This window comes from Lineus longissimus, chromosome 2 (genome assembly GCF_910592395.1).
Source record: "Lineus longissimus chromosome 2, tnLinLong1.2, whole genome shotgun sequence".
Lineage (NCBI taxonomy): Eukaryota > Metazoa > Nemertea > Pilidiophora > Heteronemertea > Lineidae > Lineus > Lineus longissimus.
In genome coordinates this window covers 3,903,113-3,918,319 of record NC_088309.1, presented here as the reverse complement: position 1 = coordinate 3,918,319, position 15,207 = coordinate 3,903,113, and the positions used below count along the sequence as shown (strand labels likewise).

The following is a 15,207-nucleotide window of genomic DNA, read 5'->3' as shown; positions in this document are numbered from 1 at the left end:
GGTAGCATTGTATTTGATCAATTAAGCAGCATGATCTATTGTACCGCTAACCCTAACCAAAACATGTAGCAATGCGGGCTATTGTTACACGGACTATCAGCCCTAGGACTGCTATCCCTTGCACACCACCATAACGCTTTCCCGAGCTGAAAAGACTGGAAAGTCGTAAATACGTTTTATACCGAGATGGGTCGGACGGACATGGCTTCTGCGTATGTGACCGCGCGTAGACGAAAATGTGACAACTCGCACAATAGGATATTTGTCAGACAAAAAAAGTCTGCACCCCAACAACTGAACAGCGATTGGTGGACAGTTTCCAAATGGAATTAATGACCAGTGATGTAATGAAATGGAATCATTGCATGACGCGTACCATTGCGTTCTTCCATCGCCTATCAAGAAAAACGAGACGGCTCCATGCCGACCTTACAGTATAGCTTCTCCAATAACTGCACTCGTTGCTATACCAAGTTAGGCAAAAGAAAGTGTATCATCTGGATGTTGTCATCCATATTGACACTCAAGGTTCCGATATCGCAAAATTAAAGTCCCTTTAACTCAAGGTACTGTCTGTTCGGACAAAACTTCCTGTCACAGTCCTCTTAAGGCCGGGTCCTAATACATTTATCATTGCCGGAATCCGAGGAGAGTGAACTGGTCGCGAGGGGCAATATACTCTAAGATATGCATATGACCACCACAATCAAAGGGTTAATCTTCACAAATAACTCTATAACCTTGCTTCTCATTAACTAATTTGTTAGCCATCCATCATGCCATCACCCGGCCAGGGCCTCTGACTCACAAGAAACCCAGCATGCACAACTCAAAATAGCCTGGCTATTTGACTTAAATTCCCGCCATCTGCTTAATAAACATTCAGGCTGCTGAATAATGTACGCCATTAACATAGAGAGTGAGGTCATATCCTGTCTGTAGGTTTAATCCTGTAAACCCGGCTAGTGTGGATATATATATCAAGCAGGATGAGCGGCCGTCTAAATCAAGGAATAGCCACTCAGGGCCTCAAAAAGGTCCCCCTTCATTTGCAGGTAAGGATCTTAGGTCTTCGCCGTCACACCGCGCGCTTTAAACGAGGTTTTGCAGCGTCCGTGTTATTAAGTGGGCATGGCGTTTCTCCATCTATCGTGTGCTTGTGTCTGCATATTTAATACACACTGTATGGATCAGTATCGCACACAGTGGTTCTGTCATGATTAAGGATGCGGTATGGAGTTGATTGTGAATATAGCGGGGAATACCTAAACGTTGGTTCGTGCCAACTGAGTATTATGAGGAGAAAACTGGGCGAATGCATCCTGGATTGTCTCGATATTTTGGGGGTACCCACGTATTTGCTGGTCATATCCCCGGCCCGGGTGCCGTACTCCCGGGCTCACTAGAACTTCGCAGCAGCAGCAACCAGATGCGCGTGCGACACCGACTCCTTTCTCAAAGGGTTTGTTGGTATTATTTCCCTAATTTCAAGTGACGGGGATGTAGGACTAGCCTATAAATTTTGGTTATTGGCCGAATTTGACAAGCTGATAGTTCTCCTTCAGTCGTTGCCTAAATATTTTCGCTAGACAATCATGAATGTCTCCAAGTCTCGAATCCATGACTCACTGCTAGGTCATCATGCGGCGGGATGTGTCCAAAAACCCGGTCTAAAAACACAAGCAGACACTATTCTTTTTAAAGCGTCTAGATACCTAGCCTTTGACGGAGCAAAAAATCGATATCGCCTATTGACATGTTGGCATTGAGTCATCCAGCTTCAATGCCGGAAAATTAGGTTCCGTATAATGAGCGATTCATGAGCAAATTAGCCTCATATAACTCTCTATTCCGTTGATGGAGTGTTACCATCAGCTGATAAACAACTGGTCGTACAATGGTTGGCTATTCTACTATAACTTGGGACATGGGGAGTTGAATGATTAGGACATCCATGCGTCACAACTTGAGACGGAGTCTGTATGTCCTGGCGTCTCCTCCGTGCACTGCGCGCATCAGTCTGGTGTCATCTGCTTTGGTAGCCTAAGGACGATGACATCATCGGAAAAGCTTGAGTGCCACCTGGCCATGTTATTTTGTTATTGGGTTTTATACATACATGTACTACGAGAGATGCTTGAATGGACCAGGACCAGTGAGGACACTGCCACAATCGGAAATGATTACAAGCAGAATCACTTCGAAACAGGTCGTCGGTGTACAGAGCGGAGGAGAAGAAATGATATACAATGTACATATAAACTGATGTCGTATCGATCATACTGTTTTACCCATTACTTAATGTATAACTATGATCGATTCATCAAAGCCCAAGTTAGAGGACAGTATAGCATCTCAACTTTAAGTAAATGAAACGCAGATTAGACACTGTTTATAGTTTTGATAAACACATTACACATATGGACGATCCAATCTCTGGTTGAGACGTCTGTCTATAGCGTGTGACTGTGTTACCCCAAGTCATGTCTACGCTTAGCCAAGCCAAAGACAGGATAAGAGGCATAATGTCATTATGATACATGCTAGGTCTTGTGCTAACAAGCCTTTATTGTCGTATTAGCATTCCTACTTTAGCTAAATACTTGTTCTAATACGCCTCGAACTATTCTAAATCAAAGCCAAACAGCTTTATTATTGAGTTGTTACTTTGTTAAATAGTAGTATTCTTTATTCAATTTGTTGGCTTTATAAGTCACAGATGTCGAGAAGAACGACCACTGCTTGGGCTTGAGTGTCCTCGACTTAAGGATTTTTGAACAACAAGCAACTTGAAAATAACAAATGCCTCATTATGTCGTAACTGCCCGGTCCTTTAGTCTAACTGCAACCTATGACCAACCTCAACTTACCAAGTGATTGAAAATATCAGATATAGGTCGTAGAATTAGTTACAATACTGAATAGTACTGACAATGTACTATAGTAATAAAATGGTTACTGTCAATTTAACAACTGCAGTCGCAGCGGGCTGCTCAGCGCTGCCCATGACCACAAGGTAAAGGCTTCTCTTTATTGTTACAGTCAGACCACATTAATTATATGCATTCAATGGCTGAGGTTGTCCACATTTTCGTTAACTACGTACACAAATGTGAACCATCTGTTTGTTAAACTTTTTAACTAAGTTTTCTTTACATCGATGCTTGCTGCATTCTCTGCATTCTTTATCGAATCAGACGCACTCACGAACGGAAATGAAGTCTTTTTTGCCTCAGATAAAACTCACTATAGCACAGAAATAGAAAGTGTGACACATGTTCAGTGGTTCTTGAGTTTCCAAGCAATGGAATGGTTTTTCTAACCTGAAGGAATGATCAAAGCTTTCTGCAGTGTCTATTATCAACAGTTCAGTCTCTCCCACCAGCAATTTTCCAACCAAAACAACTTGATCAAGAGAGAGAAAAGGGTTTGTTGACTGCATAAAAATGCGACTTTAGCGTGTTCAAATTGCCCACACTTTGATGCCGATCACTGCAAGCATACTTTTAGATACCACGTCTCTAGGCATGAGGCGACCGCATCGTGCCGGATCCGGGACTTCCGATTGCTACTTGATATTTGATATTTGAAACAGATGTAGAATGGGGCAATGGAGTACATGTATAAGCACTTGATGAAATATCGATTCATACATGTTCATTCCGAGCATCGGATAATTACATGCATAATAACTCAAAAGTAATGTTAGTTCTCCGGCCAATAAGAAAAAATACTCTATCAACGCCTGCTGGTAAAAAGAGCCATCTGAAGCTCAGTTCTTAACGTAACTTTCCCAGGGCGCCTGCTTTACCATGACCGCTTGCATGATTTCTACCTCTCATACGATTTTATCAACAATATTATTTCATTCATGGCCTAGCCAATGTTTCCATCACACCAATGACTCCGATAGGAAGACCGACACGTGCTCTGTAACGAGAGACCGTGGGTTGTCGACGTCAACAATTCAAGTATGGCTTAATATTGATAAGGCAAGAGAAAGCACCAGTTGTTGCACTCTGGAATCACCTTATTTTGTGATAGTCCCGTACAACAGCATCATTTCTAGTTGAATATTCTCAGGTTTGCAGTTGCCCAGCTCTAATGATGGAATGATAAGGCTAACTACTACTCTATCAACAAATGAACCAGAGCAGAGGAAGGTGCAAACCAACACGCTCTTGCCATCAAGGTGTAATAACTATTCGACGCCCGCGTATATACGGAAGGAATAACAACAGCCTTGAAAGCAAAAGGTGGCTGAACAAGGCAAACCTACATTACTTTCCTATGTTTCTAATAGCCGCGCTTGGTTCAACGCGAAACCACTGAAATTCCATTCATTGACGTCTGCATCGCGCAATACAGAAGCCCAGAGATGTTCTTCCCAATTCCTATGATATCACACTGGCGAAGTTACCACTTGAAGCCTACTCCTCAGTAATCAGAACGCATGATGATAACTTCTCATAAGTTTATTGCATCATACTATGATGCACATTCAACCAAAATCGTCCCTCACCATAATTCCCTCCCCGGGTATAACCCCATCCGTGAGGCATGTTTGAAAAAGAGTTTTCATGCAAGTTCTTGAATGGAAATATCGATTACCACCATAATGTAGCTTTGTTACATGTTTAAGCAAATTAAAGCAGCTGCGGTGACATTGTTCAGGCGGTGTTTGATATCGACTGTACACGTGTATCATAATCAAATATGTTAGAGAGCTTCCATGATAGTGGAACCGTATACATTTCAACATGAATCGAAACCTCTTGTTAAAATTTCCTCAAGGACAAATACGATTGTAGTATTCGCAGACTCTGTATGAAAGAAAACATACACAAGCAGACAAATTTTTTGCAGCTTTGAAAATGGTGGCTTCGCTTTTGAGTTTGTTGCTGTCCAAGCTCCGCCAGACACGGTTGGCTTCGCAGTCAATAAATGGGCTGGGCGATCTTATCATGATTTCTCTCTTGCTGAAGTCAGCTGACAGACAGTTTGATTCCGTGGTCGATTCTGTTGGCGTCATCTCGTGGCGTCATCTCTCACACACCATTTAATTGGCACGCTGATATCTATCTGCTTGGGTGAATAATTAAATGCGTTTCCAGTTATCATAAAAATGACGAAGGCTTTTCTTTCGAGCACCATCCTCTCATGTTGACATTCACCAAGCATAACAACAATGAAAGAAATTTGACGAAATTTATGAATTCAAAATCAACTCTTCCTCTGAGCCCTTCTGCTTTCTTCTTGTAGAGTGCCCAAACACGTCTGCTGATCAAGGGTGGCAAGATAATCAACGATGACCTTACGCACACAGCTGATATTTACATCGAAGATGGAGTCATTAAGTAAGTAAAGATGTAGAAAACCTATCAAGATTTTGGTTGCTTGCCAATGTAGTAAATGATGGAACTACACATGTGTACTTGCTTCAGTGTGTATGTATAATGAATGATTCGTGATACTTCCTTCCGAATGTCATAATTGCCTGATTTTAGGTAATGTTGTTGATGATATTTTTCAGACAAATGGGACACAACCTTCAAATCCCGGGTGGGACGCGAACGATTGATGCTCGTGGTAAACTGGTCTTGCCTGGTAAGTGAGCACTAAGAGGATGAAATTAAATCCTATCTGTGTTTCTTGTCATGTGACACAAATAGTTGCAAGTATCGTCTAAGAAACGAAAGTTAACTAAAAATCGTCGAAGTTAGTCATTGAGCTCGATTTATACACGGCATCACTTAATAAATGCTGATACAGCATAAAATTTGACAGGACAAATTCCACAGAGTTCTGTATATGGTGGGATCACTTTGGTCTCCATAATTTTATCGATTGGCGATGTGCTGAATATAACGTCCTTGTAACGCTGAGTCATGCAGTTCACTCTGTGGAAACGGTTGCTGAACACCACTTTATTACGCACTTTATTATATCACGATGGTAACATTGCCTCCCGTTAAACAGTGTAGATGTTATACGTTCACGCTTACACATCCATTATATAGTAGTATTGATGAATCTTCGGAAGCACCACTTTATTACATTTGTACCAATAACGTGATCATTATTGTCTCTTACAATATTTCGAGACACCTTGGCTTGTGATTATCATACCGCAACGGATGACACGAATTATGATGTATGTCTCCTGCTACAGGGCTGTGCGTTTGGTAACCGTACAGTAACAAAAGAAAAACTGTGAAATGATTTTTCGGCAACTGTAAGAATATCTCTGCAACAATTACTACTATTCATACACTAGTCCTTAAGTGCTTCTCCTTGCTAATTTTCTTCACTGTCCATTGCATATTTCAGGTGGCATTGACACACAGACACATTTCCAGCTTCCTTTTATGGGTGCTACTGTTGCGGACGACTTTTATTCAGGGACCAAAGCTGCCCTTGCTGGTGGTACAACCATGATAAGTAAGTAATCATTGTCTTTTGATAACAAATCTCTATTCTGCACCATCCCTATAGCTAGCTATAGGCAACACGTTAGTGAAATCGAATAAAATTATATTTGATATCAGGTTACATTGAGTGTATATATCATTGATACAAGTAACAGTGTTGAAGGACTGGTGAAACTGTGACGGCATCCGTTTGTAGTTTATAGTCCTTATTACTTTCTTTCCTCTTTGCAGTTGATTTAGTTTTAGACAGCAAAGATACAAGGCTCGTCGACGCCTATAAGAAATGGCGAGAATGGGGAGACGGAAAAGTTTGCTGTGACTATTCCCTGGCTGTTGGTATTCCCAAATGGGACGAAAATGTCGAAAAGGATATGGAGGTCCTTTGTAAAGAAGAAGGTAACGTATACATTTATCCTTCACGTTCCTCAAATGGACAAGACACAAAATCTAGACCAACAGGTGCCCTCGGTATAAATGGTACCAAAACGGGATTCACAGGGATCTGAATAGAATCTTATCGTTAAAGTCCACTATTGAAAATGTTCAGTCAAATTTAAGTTCAGTTTTTTAAATGAAAGGAGTAGGCCATGATACATTGTTAAAGGCGGAAGCTTCTCTTGATAGGACTTTTCATTGCTTTAGTTAATAGTCTGCCAACGGGGTTTGAAAAGAGTTGATATATGAAATCAAATATTCAGGATTGTTGCTCATCAGAACTTAGAAATCCCATTTTGCTGTAACGATATCTTTCTTTCTGCTTTAGGTGTCAACTGTTTCAAAGTCATGATGGGCTTCAAGGAATCACACATGCTGAGAGACGATGAAATGTACCAAGTGTTCAAAAAGTGCAAGGAATTAGGTGCTTTACCAATGGTCTATGCTGAAAACGGAGACCTTGTTCATATTGTAAGTAAATATATGTATAAAAGATGCCTTTAATTGCTCACAGTAATAAAGTAAGCAATAGGAATTCATCTAATTTTTCATTTTCTAGAAAATGTACGCCGAGGTAGATTACTATGTAACTCATTGCTGTAAAATGAGGACTTTATAAATAACTATGTTTACCTGTCCTGTTCTTGCAACATGGCTGAATCGTTCTGGGCTTTTTCGTGGCTAAGGGTGAATCTGATTGAATAAATGGTACCTTTTTGCTGAGAGAAATCATGTTTCTCTAGCTTTTTATAACTCAGAAATCGCATGTAACTCACCGCATCGTTTTTTTGTGTAGAAAGACGTATTAAGTACATACAGGTTGAACCTGCCTTAGCCAGATGTGAGATCGAGTTGTTGATTTCTCTTGTAAGCTAAAGCACTAGGTTGTATGAAACTTCTAACTAAGTAAATCAACGTGAGCCTATTCCATTCCGCCAAAGGTTTACAGCAGAAGGTGTGGTGGTGATGACAGCTTACCAACATTGAAGCTTCTTAGCTCTTAACATGCGCATTCATAGCAAACAATATTACTGCCTTGGGCAACATCCTTGCCCATGATCAACTACTCAGTTATTGCTTCTAACACGGGAGGTTCTATACCACCCAGGCCTACATCTACTAGAACTATAGGCTAGGCCGCCAAACCATTTCTTTCTCCGATTATAACAGAACATCGTTTGAGTCTGTCTGGACAATTTATCATACTGTTTGAACGATGACAACGAAAACTGTTGTTCCAGCAGATGAAGTGCCCCTAATATTGATCAGTTTACTGGCGGGATATGTTCGGTAAATGGCGGTATAATTGGTAAAAGTAGTGCAAAGCGCATGCTGCCTCCCCGTCGTAATACGGTTACGTTCGAGTATCTAAAACACTGTAATATATTTCTGTTGATACAAAATATGTTTTCCCTGTTGCATCGTAAACCTTAATCCGGTATTTGATATATGAAATGATTAATCTCGTGAGTCATGCTGCATCCCGATGCTCATGCCTATATGTAGACCACACAAGCTTGATTGCACCAGTCAATCAATCGAAGCTTGAATTTTGATTGGATTCAAATTGTGAGCAATTAAAGTTCTCTTGGTATTTTGATGTACTTTCATATACATGTACATTGTATTTCGGTTGGAGTAGCAGAAGAATCTTTCCAGTGTTATTCTTAAAGGCCATATATCTAGGTTTTTTGCCATTTTCTGCTGTAAGACGATTTCAAAAGTGTACCTAACACTTTATACAATACAGAAAACCAAATGCAATTAGCTCCATCCATTTTGACGATATAGCCAATTATGTGTTTGACAACTTGATTACCTAACATTTTCTTAGAAACTAACACTTGCTGCTCCAAATCTAAGAGGCTTTACTGAATATCAATTGAGTCATCGCCTGTTAAGTGGGGGTTGATGTTGTTTGGAGAATTAACTTAGAGAAAAGCCTGAATGCTGTGTGGCTCCCTTGCCCACCATGCTGTAGAATCCATGGTTTCTGATTCTACAAGTCAACTTGTAAAAAAGAAGATACGTTGAAGATGAACTCCCTCAATCACAGCACTGCCATGCGGACAGTGCGTTCTTGCTGATGGTTCAGTACCAACAATCAGTAACAAGACAAGTCCGACCACGGGGCATAGATTCATTCGATCTTTCAATTAGAAATTTGCTTTCAACCTGCCGATTCGTCCAGTTTGAGGCAGACTCCAGCCGGAGAAACTACCACTCGTATTGTTTTTCTCACATTTTTTTCATGAAACGTGAGACTATTCCTCCAATGGTTTAGTCATGCCGGAGCACTCCATCAATCGTTACTCGGTGTAGATTTCATTTGCTAGGAATTGGAGTAGGAGTGACTCAGGCACTAGTTGATCGTGTTGAATGTAGCAGACCATTCAGAAAAATATTGAAGAAGAAAAAAAATGTAGTTTTTGCTGGACGAATATGTCAATGGTATAATCAGCATCAGTTGGCTACCGTAACCTGTTAAAATATACCATTAAATCAAGCTGGTTTGGCAATTCCGGGAAGATTTAAAGCCTTGTCCTCAAACTTGTTGTTGTTTTCTTTCTGCAGAAAGCTGAAGAAGTATATTCCAGAGGGATTCGAGGACCAGAGGGTCATTTACTGTCAAGATCCGAAGAGGTTAGGACCTTTTTGATCGTACCGATGCTAGTAATTTCACAATCTTATTTGGCCTTGATAAGTATCGGTGCTGTAGAGAATGGAGAATTGTACATTTACGCGTATTTAGATTCTCGTCTTGCGTCTTCACTTGCTTTGAGAGATCTTAATGGATGACCGAGAATACCGGTGTCGGCGCGACTTTGGCAGATTTCTTTCGAAAATCATGTAGCACTTCAGGCATAAATTCACTTAATAACTTCAATCAGAATCGGATCTGACGAAGACTATGTTTGCTTAAATGGAACTCTTGAGTGAACTCGGAGCCTGATTATGAGCTGCAAATTTATCATCAATTACAAGTGATTAAATGATTCATATCATTTGGTTATGATGACTTCAAGTAATCTGTGTTGATTCCAGCTTGAACAAGAAGCCGTGAATCGTGCCATAACCATTGCTAGTCAGGCTAACAGTCCATTGTATGTTCAACACGTGATGAGTAGCACAGCATCCGAAGCTATTGCTAAAGCCAGAAAGGAAGGTAAGTAAGGAAGCTGAGACGGATTATTCCTAATGCCAGCCAGTAATCCTACATCGTTACGCTGATCTGCCTGGCCTTGGCAGAACAAGAAATCTGTCTGACAAACGGGTGTCTTATAGGCAATCTCTTAGAAATAAAGGTTTTTGAGCTTCAACTGACACAAATATGCACCCCTAAAGGTTTTTCAGCGTTAAATTAAGTTATAAATAACATTTCCCTTCTACCAGGTCGAGTAGTATATGGAGAGGTAACAGCTGCCGCCCTCGCAGTAGATGGCAAGAAGTATCTGGACAAATCATGGGAGAAAGCTGCCAACCATGTCTCTGTTCCACCACTCAGAAATGATCCCAAAACTAAGGATCACCTTATGAACCTTCTCTCGTGGTGAGTAGATATCTTCAGTCTTCAGTGATTTATAAAATGTTGTCATTTTATGTCATTTGTAGTGGTGAGAGATTCTAATTATAGCGGATTAATGACAGGTTGATTGAATAAATAGAGTAGGTGCCTTGAGTTTCTGGCACCAGAGGTGCTTTTTAATAACATTTTTCTTCTTCCTCTTTTTCAGCGGCATCCTCCACACCACCGCCTCTGACCATTGCCCCTTCCCCAGCAAAGCCCGTCTCCAGGGTCGTGATGACTTCCGGCTAATCCCACCTGGACTCCATGGTGTAGAGGAAAGGATGGCTATCATGTGGGAGAAGGGAGTGGTAAGTGTGGTCAACATGATTGAACTTTATATCCTGTGAAAAATTTTCAAAGTCAAAAATTCATATTTATTCTTACAATAAGCTATTGTCGCATCAGCGAGAGGAACCAATGACCAGTTCCACTTAACAAAAACCCTTGATACTTTCAGAACTCTGGAGTGATGCATCCATGCCAGTTCGTCGCTGCAACCAGCACAAATGCTGCCAAACTCTTCAACATCTACCCGCAAAAAGGCAGGATCGACATCGGATCAGACGCAGATTTGCTGATCTGGGACCCGAACTTGACCAGGACCATCAACGCTGGCAGCGCTAACTCCAAGAGTGACTACAATCTGTTTGAAGGCCTGAACGTGAAAGGTGGCCCAGTTGTGATTACCACCAATGGAAATGTCGTATATGAGGATGGAGAGGTAAGAGGTCAAGGCCATTTCGCCTGGACACCAGTGGACCGGCGCTGGCCAGCCCCACTACTAAAGCGTAGCGGATCGAAGCCTATTTTAATGGGCTAGGACACCAGCTGCAAAGGGCTACGAACTTTCTCATAGTGTCACTGGAAGTCGCTTGTCCTGGCAGACAAGAAACTGAAAAATTGGCAAGGTTAGAGTCTTCCTTTGAACAGTTGCAGTCTTATGATTTCAAGTAAGCTCAACCAAGATTAACTTGGTCCAAGATGTGGTCCTCTAAAGGCTAAATTTGGATAATTATGCTTTATATTTCAGCTGCGTGTTGTCCAGGGTCGTGGGCGGTACCTACCACTGTCAAGCCACTGTGGTTACATTTACAACAAGATCGACCAGAGAGATGCAGTAAGTATGATGTCACCCTCACATTACGACATATTCACTGCGCAAAATATTTTGGCTGAGGGAAAATGTGTTTGGGCATCATTCGTTGGGACACCCATGGTTACATGTGTGACTTTCAGTGTTCTAGATGGTAGTAACTTACTCGTAATGGAATATTATATCGAAAAGAGTACGAGCATCATACACCTGATGAAACATTGATATCAGTTGTCGCTTTGATCGTTCCCTACTTTCTTTCGAATCGTTGTTGTTGGTGCAGTTATTTCACAGTATATGATTAAGTTGTGGGCCCGTGTTCCGTTCACGCATGGAATTTATTGAGTATACAGAATTTAACGTCACTGCCATCATTACTACATTCGATTCATCAGTGTCATTCCCGACACACTGATCAACAACGATAAATCGGTATGCGTTATTTGAGTTAGACGGGTCCCCATCTCAGATCCGCGTCAATGGTTTTGTGGTCGCGGACAGCTGATTAAGATGGAGATGGAGATGGAGACCAGTACTGTCATCAGAAGCTGACTTATGGTAGATTTCGAAGGCCACGAAGATCAAATATGACACTCACACATACATTCACTTCATCATCATCCGCTTTTTGTCTTCCCGCAAATTCCAATTAGTATTTTTGATTGACATTTGCACGAGGGGATCATATTCTATAACCCAGCTTTCAATGTTGTATGATTTTTCTTTGCTTAGCTTCTGAGAATACCTACAAAAATTCAGCGCGATCTGCCGAAAGTGGAAGGAAAGCCCAATCCAGAGCCACAGTCATCTGGCCATGGCTGGGATAAAGGTAAGTGTTACCCGTCACCCCTTCCATTTGTCAGATAAAGCGACAACCAAAATTTGATATGCATGCATTCGCGATATCGCGAACGAATAAAATACTCGTATTGTTGTCTTTGATGATGCCCATTACTTGTGAACTGACAACGCCTGTGTATGACTACTTTCTTCTTGGGGTGGAGCGTCGTTGTTGCTTAGGGTAATGTTCCTACTGACAGCAGATTTTAAACACAATCTCTCGGGAAATCAAGAGCCCGTGTTTTCAGGAATTGGTATTGCCTAAAGATGACTTCCACGGGGACCATTTCTTTTGTATCAAATGGCTTGGGTGCGACATCTTTTACAATACCAGAGCAGTGGCAACGTTCTGACTCAATTCGTCACTCTCCTTGACATATGTAATCCACTGCGCAGGAGTGTATCAAGCAGCTGCGATTGAATGCATCCGAATTTCGCCCATTCTCCTATATTTCTGTTCTAAAATAATATTCCTTCTTCTAGCGGATGAGACGGTCGGTACCACAACGCCCAAGCGATTTCAAGTGCGGGTCAACGAGCCCCCAGGAGGAAAAACATCTTTTTCTACCTCCTGGTATTAGAGCGCGAGTATTCTGCTGTAATCGCAGACGATAAATCCAAGGTTTCACTAAAATCTCTGCTATAGGATGAAATGCCAAAAATGGGACGGACGACTGGACGCGGAAATGATGGACTTTTAAAAAGAGATGACGATAAAGGTTTAACAGACCATTGGATATCTTGACTGCTGCTGTGGTTGGATTTTACTTGAGGAGAATTCAAAACTTGGATTTTCGGTTCACCTCATTCCATGATGTCACAGCTGAATGGTTGAAATGATCACAAACGTACTAGAAAAATTTTGGTTGTTTTATGTAAGGTCTACATATGAAAGCATTTAGTTCAGAATGAACAGACGAACAATCAAAAGCAGTGTCGGTTACTGTATCTATATTCCTAAAACAATTCCATGTTTAAATGTTGAAAGTGTTTATATGTAATATCATTTGGTCTCCTTGGAAAATGCCTGTTATGACTCACTGTTTCCAGTATACATACATGATTATATTCTTTATTTATTTGTGGCGAAATATGCTGACGTACTACATGTATACTATATGTATATCAGGGGCAGCCAAAGTATTCAACATCATCGAAACATCGAAACTTCCACCAAAGAGATACTTGTCTTGATCGTTCAAAGATGCATGAGTTCTTTGTGATCTTATTCATTCACTACCTTCATATACCGGAAGCTAACAAGGCTGTACATGATTCAGACGGTGTCACAACTCATGCTAAGTCGTACTTGGTCAGAATTGAAGGACTTTTCATTAAGTGTACGTCGAACAAAATGTCATCACCAGCTGCCTTATTGTTGGAATTAGGTAATAAAACAAAAACTCAGAGATGGTAATTGGTGGCTGTAATAGGTATGCCTGCTGAACTAACAAGATTACCTCTTTCTTTAGCAAAAATATGTAATGATTATTCTTAATCAACGGTGCTTTATCATGAGTTTTTATAATATGACTTGGCTTCTCGTAAATAACAAAGATTATTTAGCTAACCAGGGCAAAATATCTTGTAAAACAGACTTTTTGTACTGCTTTCACCGAACATTGTAATGGCATTGTGTCATGGCATTGTTGTACATTGAACAAGTAATGGACCAAACTGATCTACATGTAGATCGATGTGGACTTGGTCTCTATACTAGATCGGTCTGCCGTGTAAACGCGCTCCAATGTGACCTGGTCTAGTCTCTTCTGGTCGTGTTTGATTCTGTCCCGTGTAACCTACCGTAATCAAACTGCTTCATTGAGGTATTGTCACATTATCTCTGCTTCATTAATGTAAATGTTCATACTTTTTATAATTTGGTGTTGAATTTTGAAAAACTAGCATTTTTATAATATCAAACCGTGTCAGCTTAGATTACGATAAAGTTGGTTGAGTAACGGAGTCTCAAATCAGATTTGCTGTATAGCCTGAAATATATGAACTTTAGTTCTATACGACGTTACTTTGCCCAGTTTGTTCTGTATTTTGCCGTTTTTGACTGTCGTGTACTGTACGTGTTGGCAACTCGGATACCAGTGTGTCGTGAAAGGTTCTTGTCACCGGCCAAAACCAATTGAAAGTCGTAGTTTCCGACTCAACTCATAGATGCTCTTTAAAACTCTCGTGTTAAGAGTTTCAAGCTTAGTCTGTACTCTTATTTACAAGAGCATGTCAAGCAGTATTCTTCAGCAAGTTTAGTAGATGTTATTATGTTCATCCCCACATTTTGTATTGACTGTGAGGAATAAACATGTTCAGTGTACATTCAACTTGTTTTCTCTTATTTCACGAAGGCTATTTGACTCATTGTCCGAAATTATGGACAAGACAGCTTGCGAAAACGAAGAATACAACAACAATCAGTTTCACAATGCGCCCAGGCGACCTATAGCCTATTTCACGGTTTAGCAGTATGCTGCATATAGTATCACGAATAAAGTATCAAAAGTACGTGCGTCAAAATTTACAACCATCATTCACTTGTTTTTTTCCTCTTCATTTCCCTCGATATCCCGGCTTGATATGCTGTGCCACATTCCAATAAACCTACTATCAGGTTGAGCTTGTCAACTTCATGGTATAAAGAAGAAGCCTATGACCAGTTGAACTGGGCTATTTTCCACCAAAGCATCCGGAAACCGATATAAAATATCTTGTAACTAAATTTACCAGTAAAGTTGGCGCCAAGTTGATTTGTCATGGCTAACTGGACTGACCACGTGACTGTCATGGCGCGTTGCTATTAGCAGGAATGACGCTATTCAATCAAGAACATG

General features: G+C 40.8%; 1 protein-coding gene across 1 annotated transcript; it reads left to right on the top strand.

Annotated features, from left to right (window-relative positions):
* The first annotated feature begins 924 nt into the window (after window positions 1-924).
* On the top strand, window positions 925-14,693 carry LOC135502336 (dihydropyrimidinase-like). The gene is made up of 14 exons (XM_064795098.1): window positions 925-1,055; window positions 5,263-5,357; window positions 5,534-5,607; window positions 6,331-6,441; window positions 6,663-6,827; window positions 7,195-7,337; window positions 9,441-9,509; window positions 9,912-10,032; window positions 10,260-10,416; window positions 10,601-10,742; window positions 10,892-11,155; window positions 11,465-11,551; window positions 12,260-12,356; window positions 12,851-14,693. Exons 1-14 carry the CDS (start codon window positions 990-992, stop codon window positions 12,946-12,948), a joined length of 1,689 nt encoding a protein of 562 aa, XP_064651168.1. The 5' UTR covers window positions 925-989; the 3' UTR covers window positions 12,949-14,693.
* Window positions 14,694-15,207: the final 514 nt, after the last annotated feature.

Excerpts from the sequence above, each read along its gene's own strand:
- LOC135502336 (XM_064795098.1), top strand. The coding sequence starts at position 990 with ATGAGCGGCCGTCTAAATCAAGGAATAGCCACTCAGGGCCTCAAAAAG. Across the intron at positions 6,828-7,194 it reads GGTCCTTTGTAAAGAAGAAG|GTGTCAACTGTTTCAAAGTC; the intron begins GTAACGTATACA and ends TTTCTGCTTTAG. Across the intron at positions 9,510-9,911 it reads TACTGTCAAGATCCGAAGAG|CTTGAACAAGAAGCCGTGAA; the intron begins GTTAGGACCTTT and ends TGTTGATTCCAG.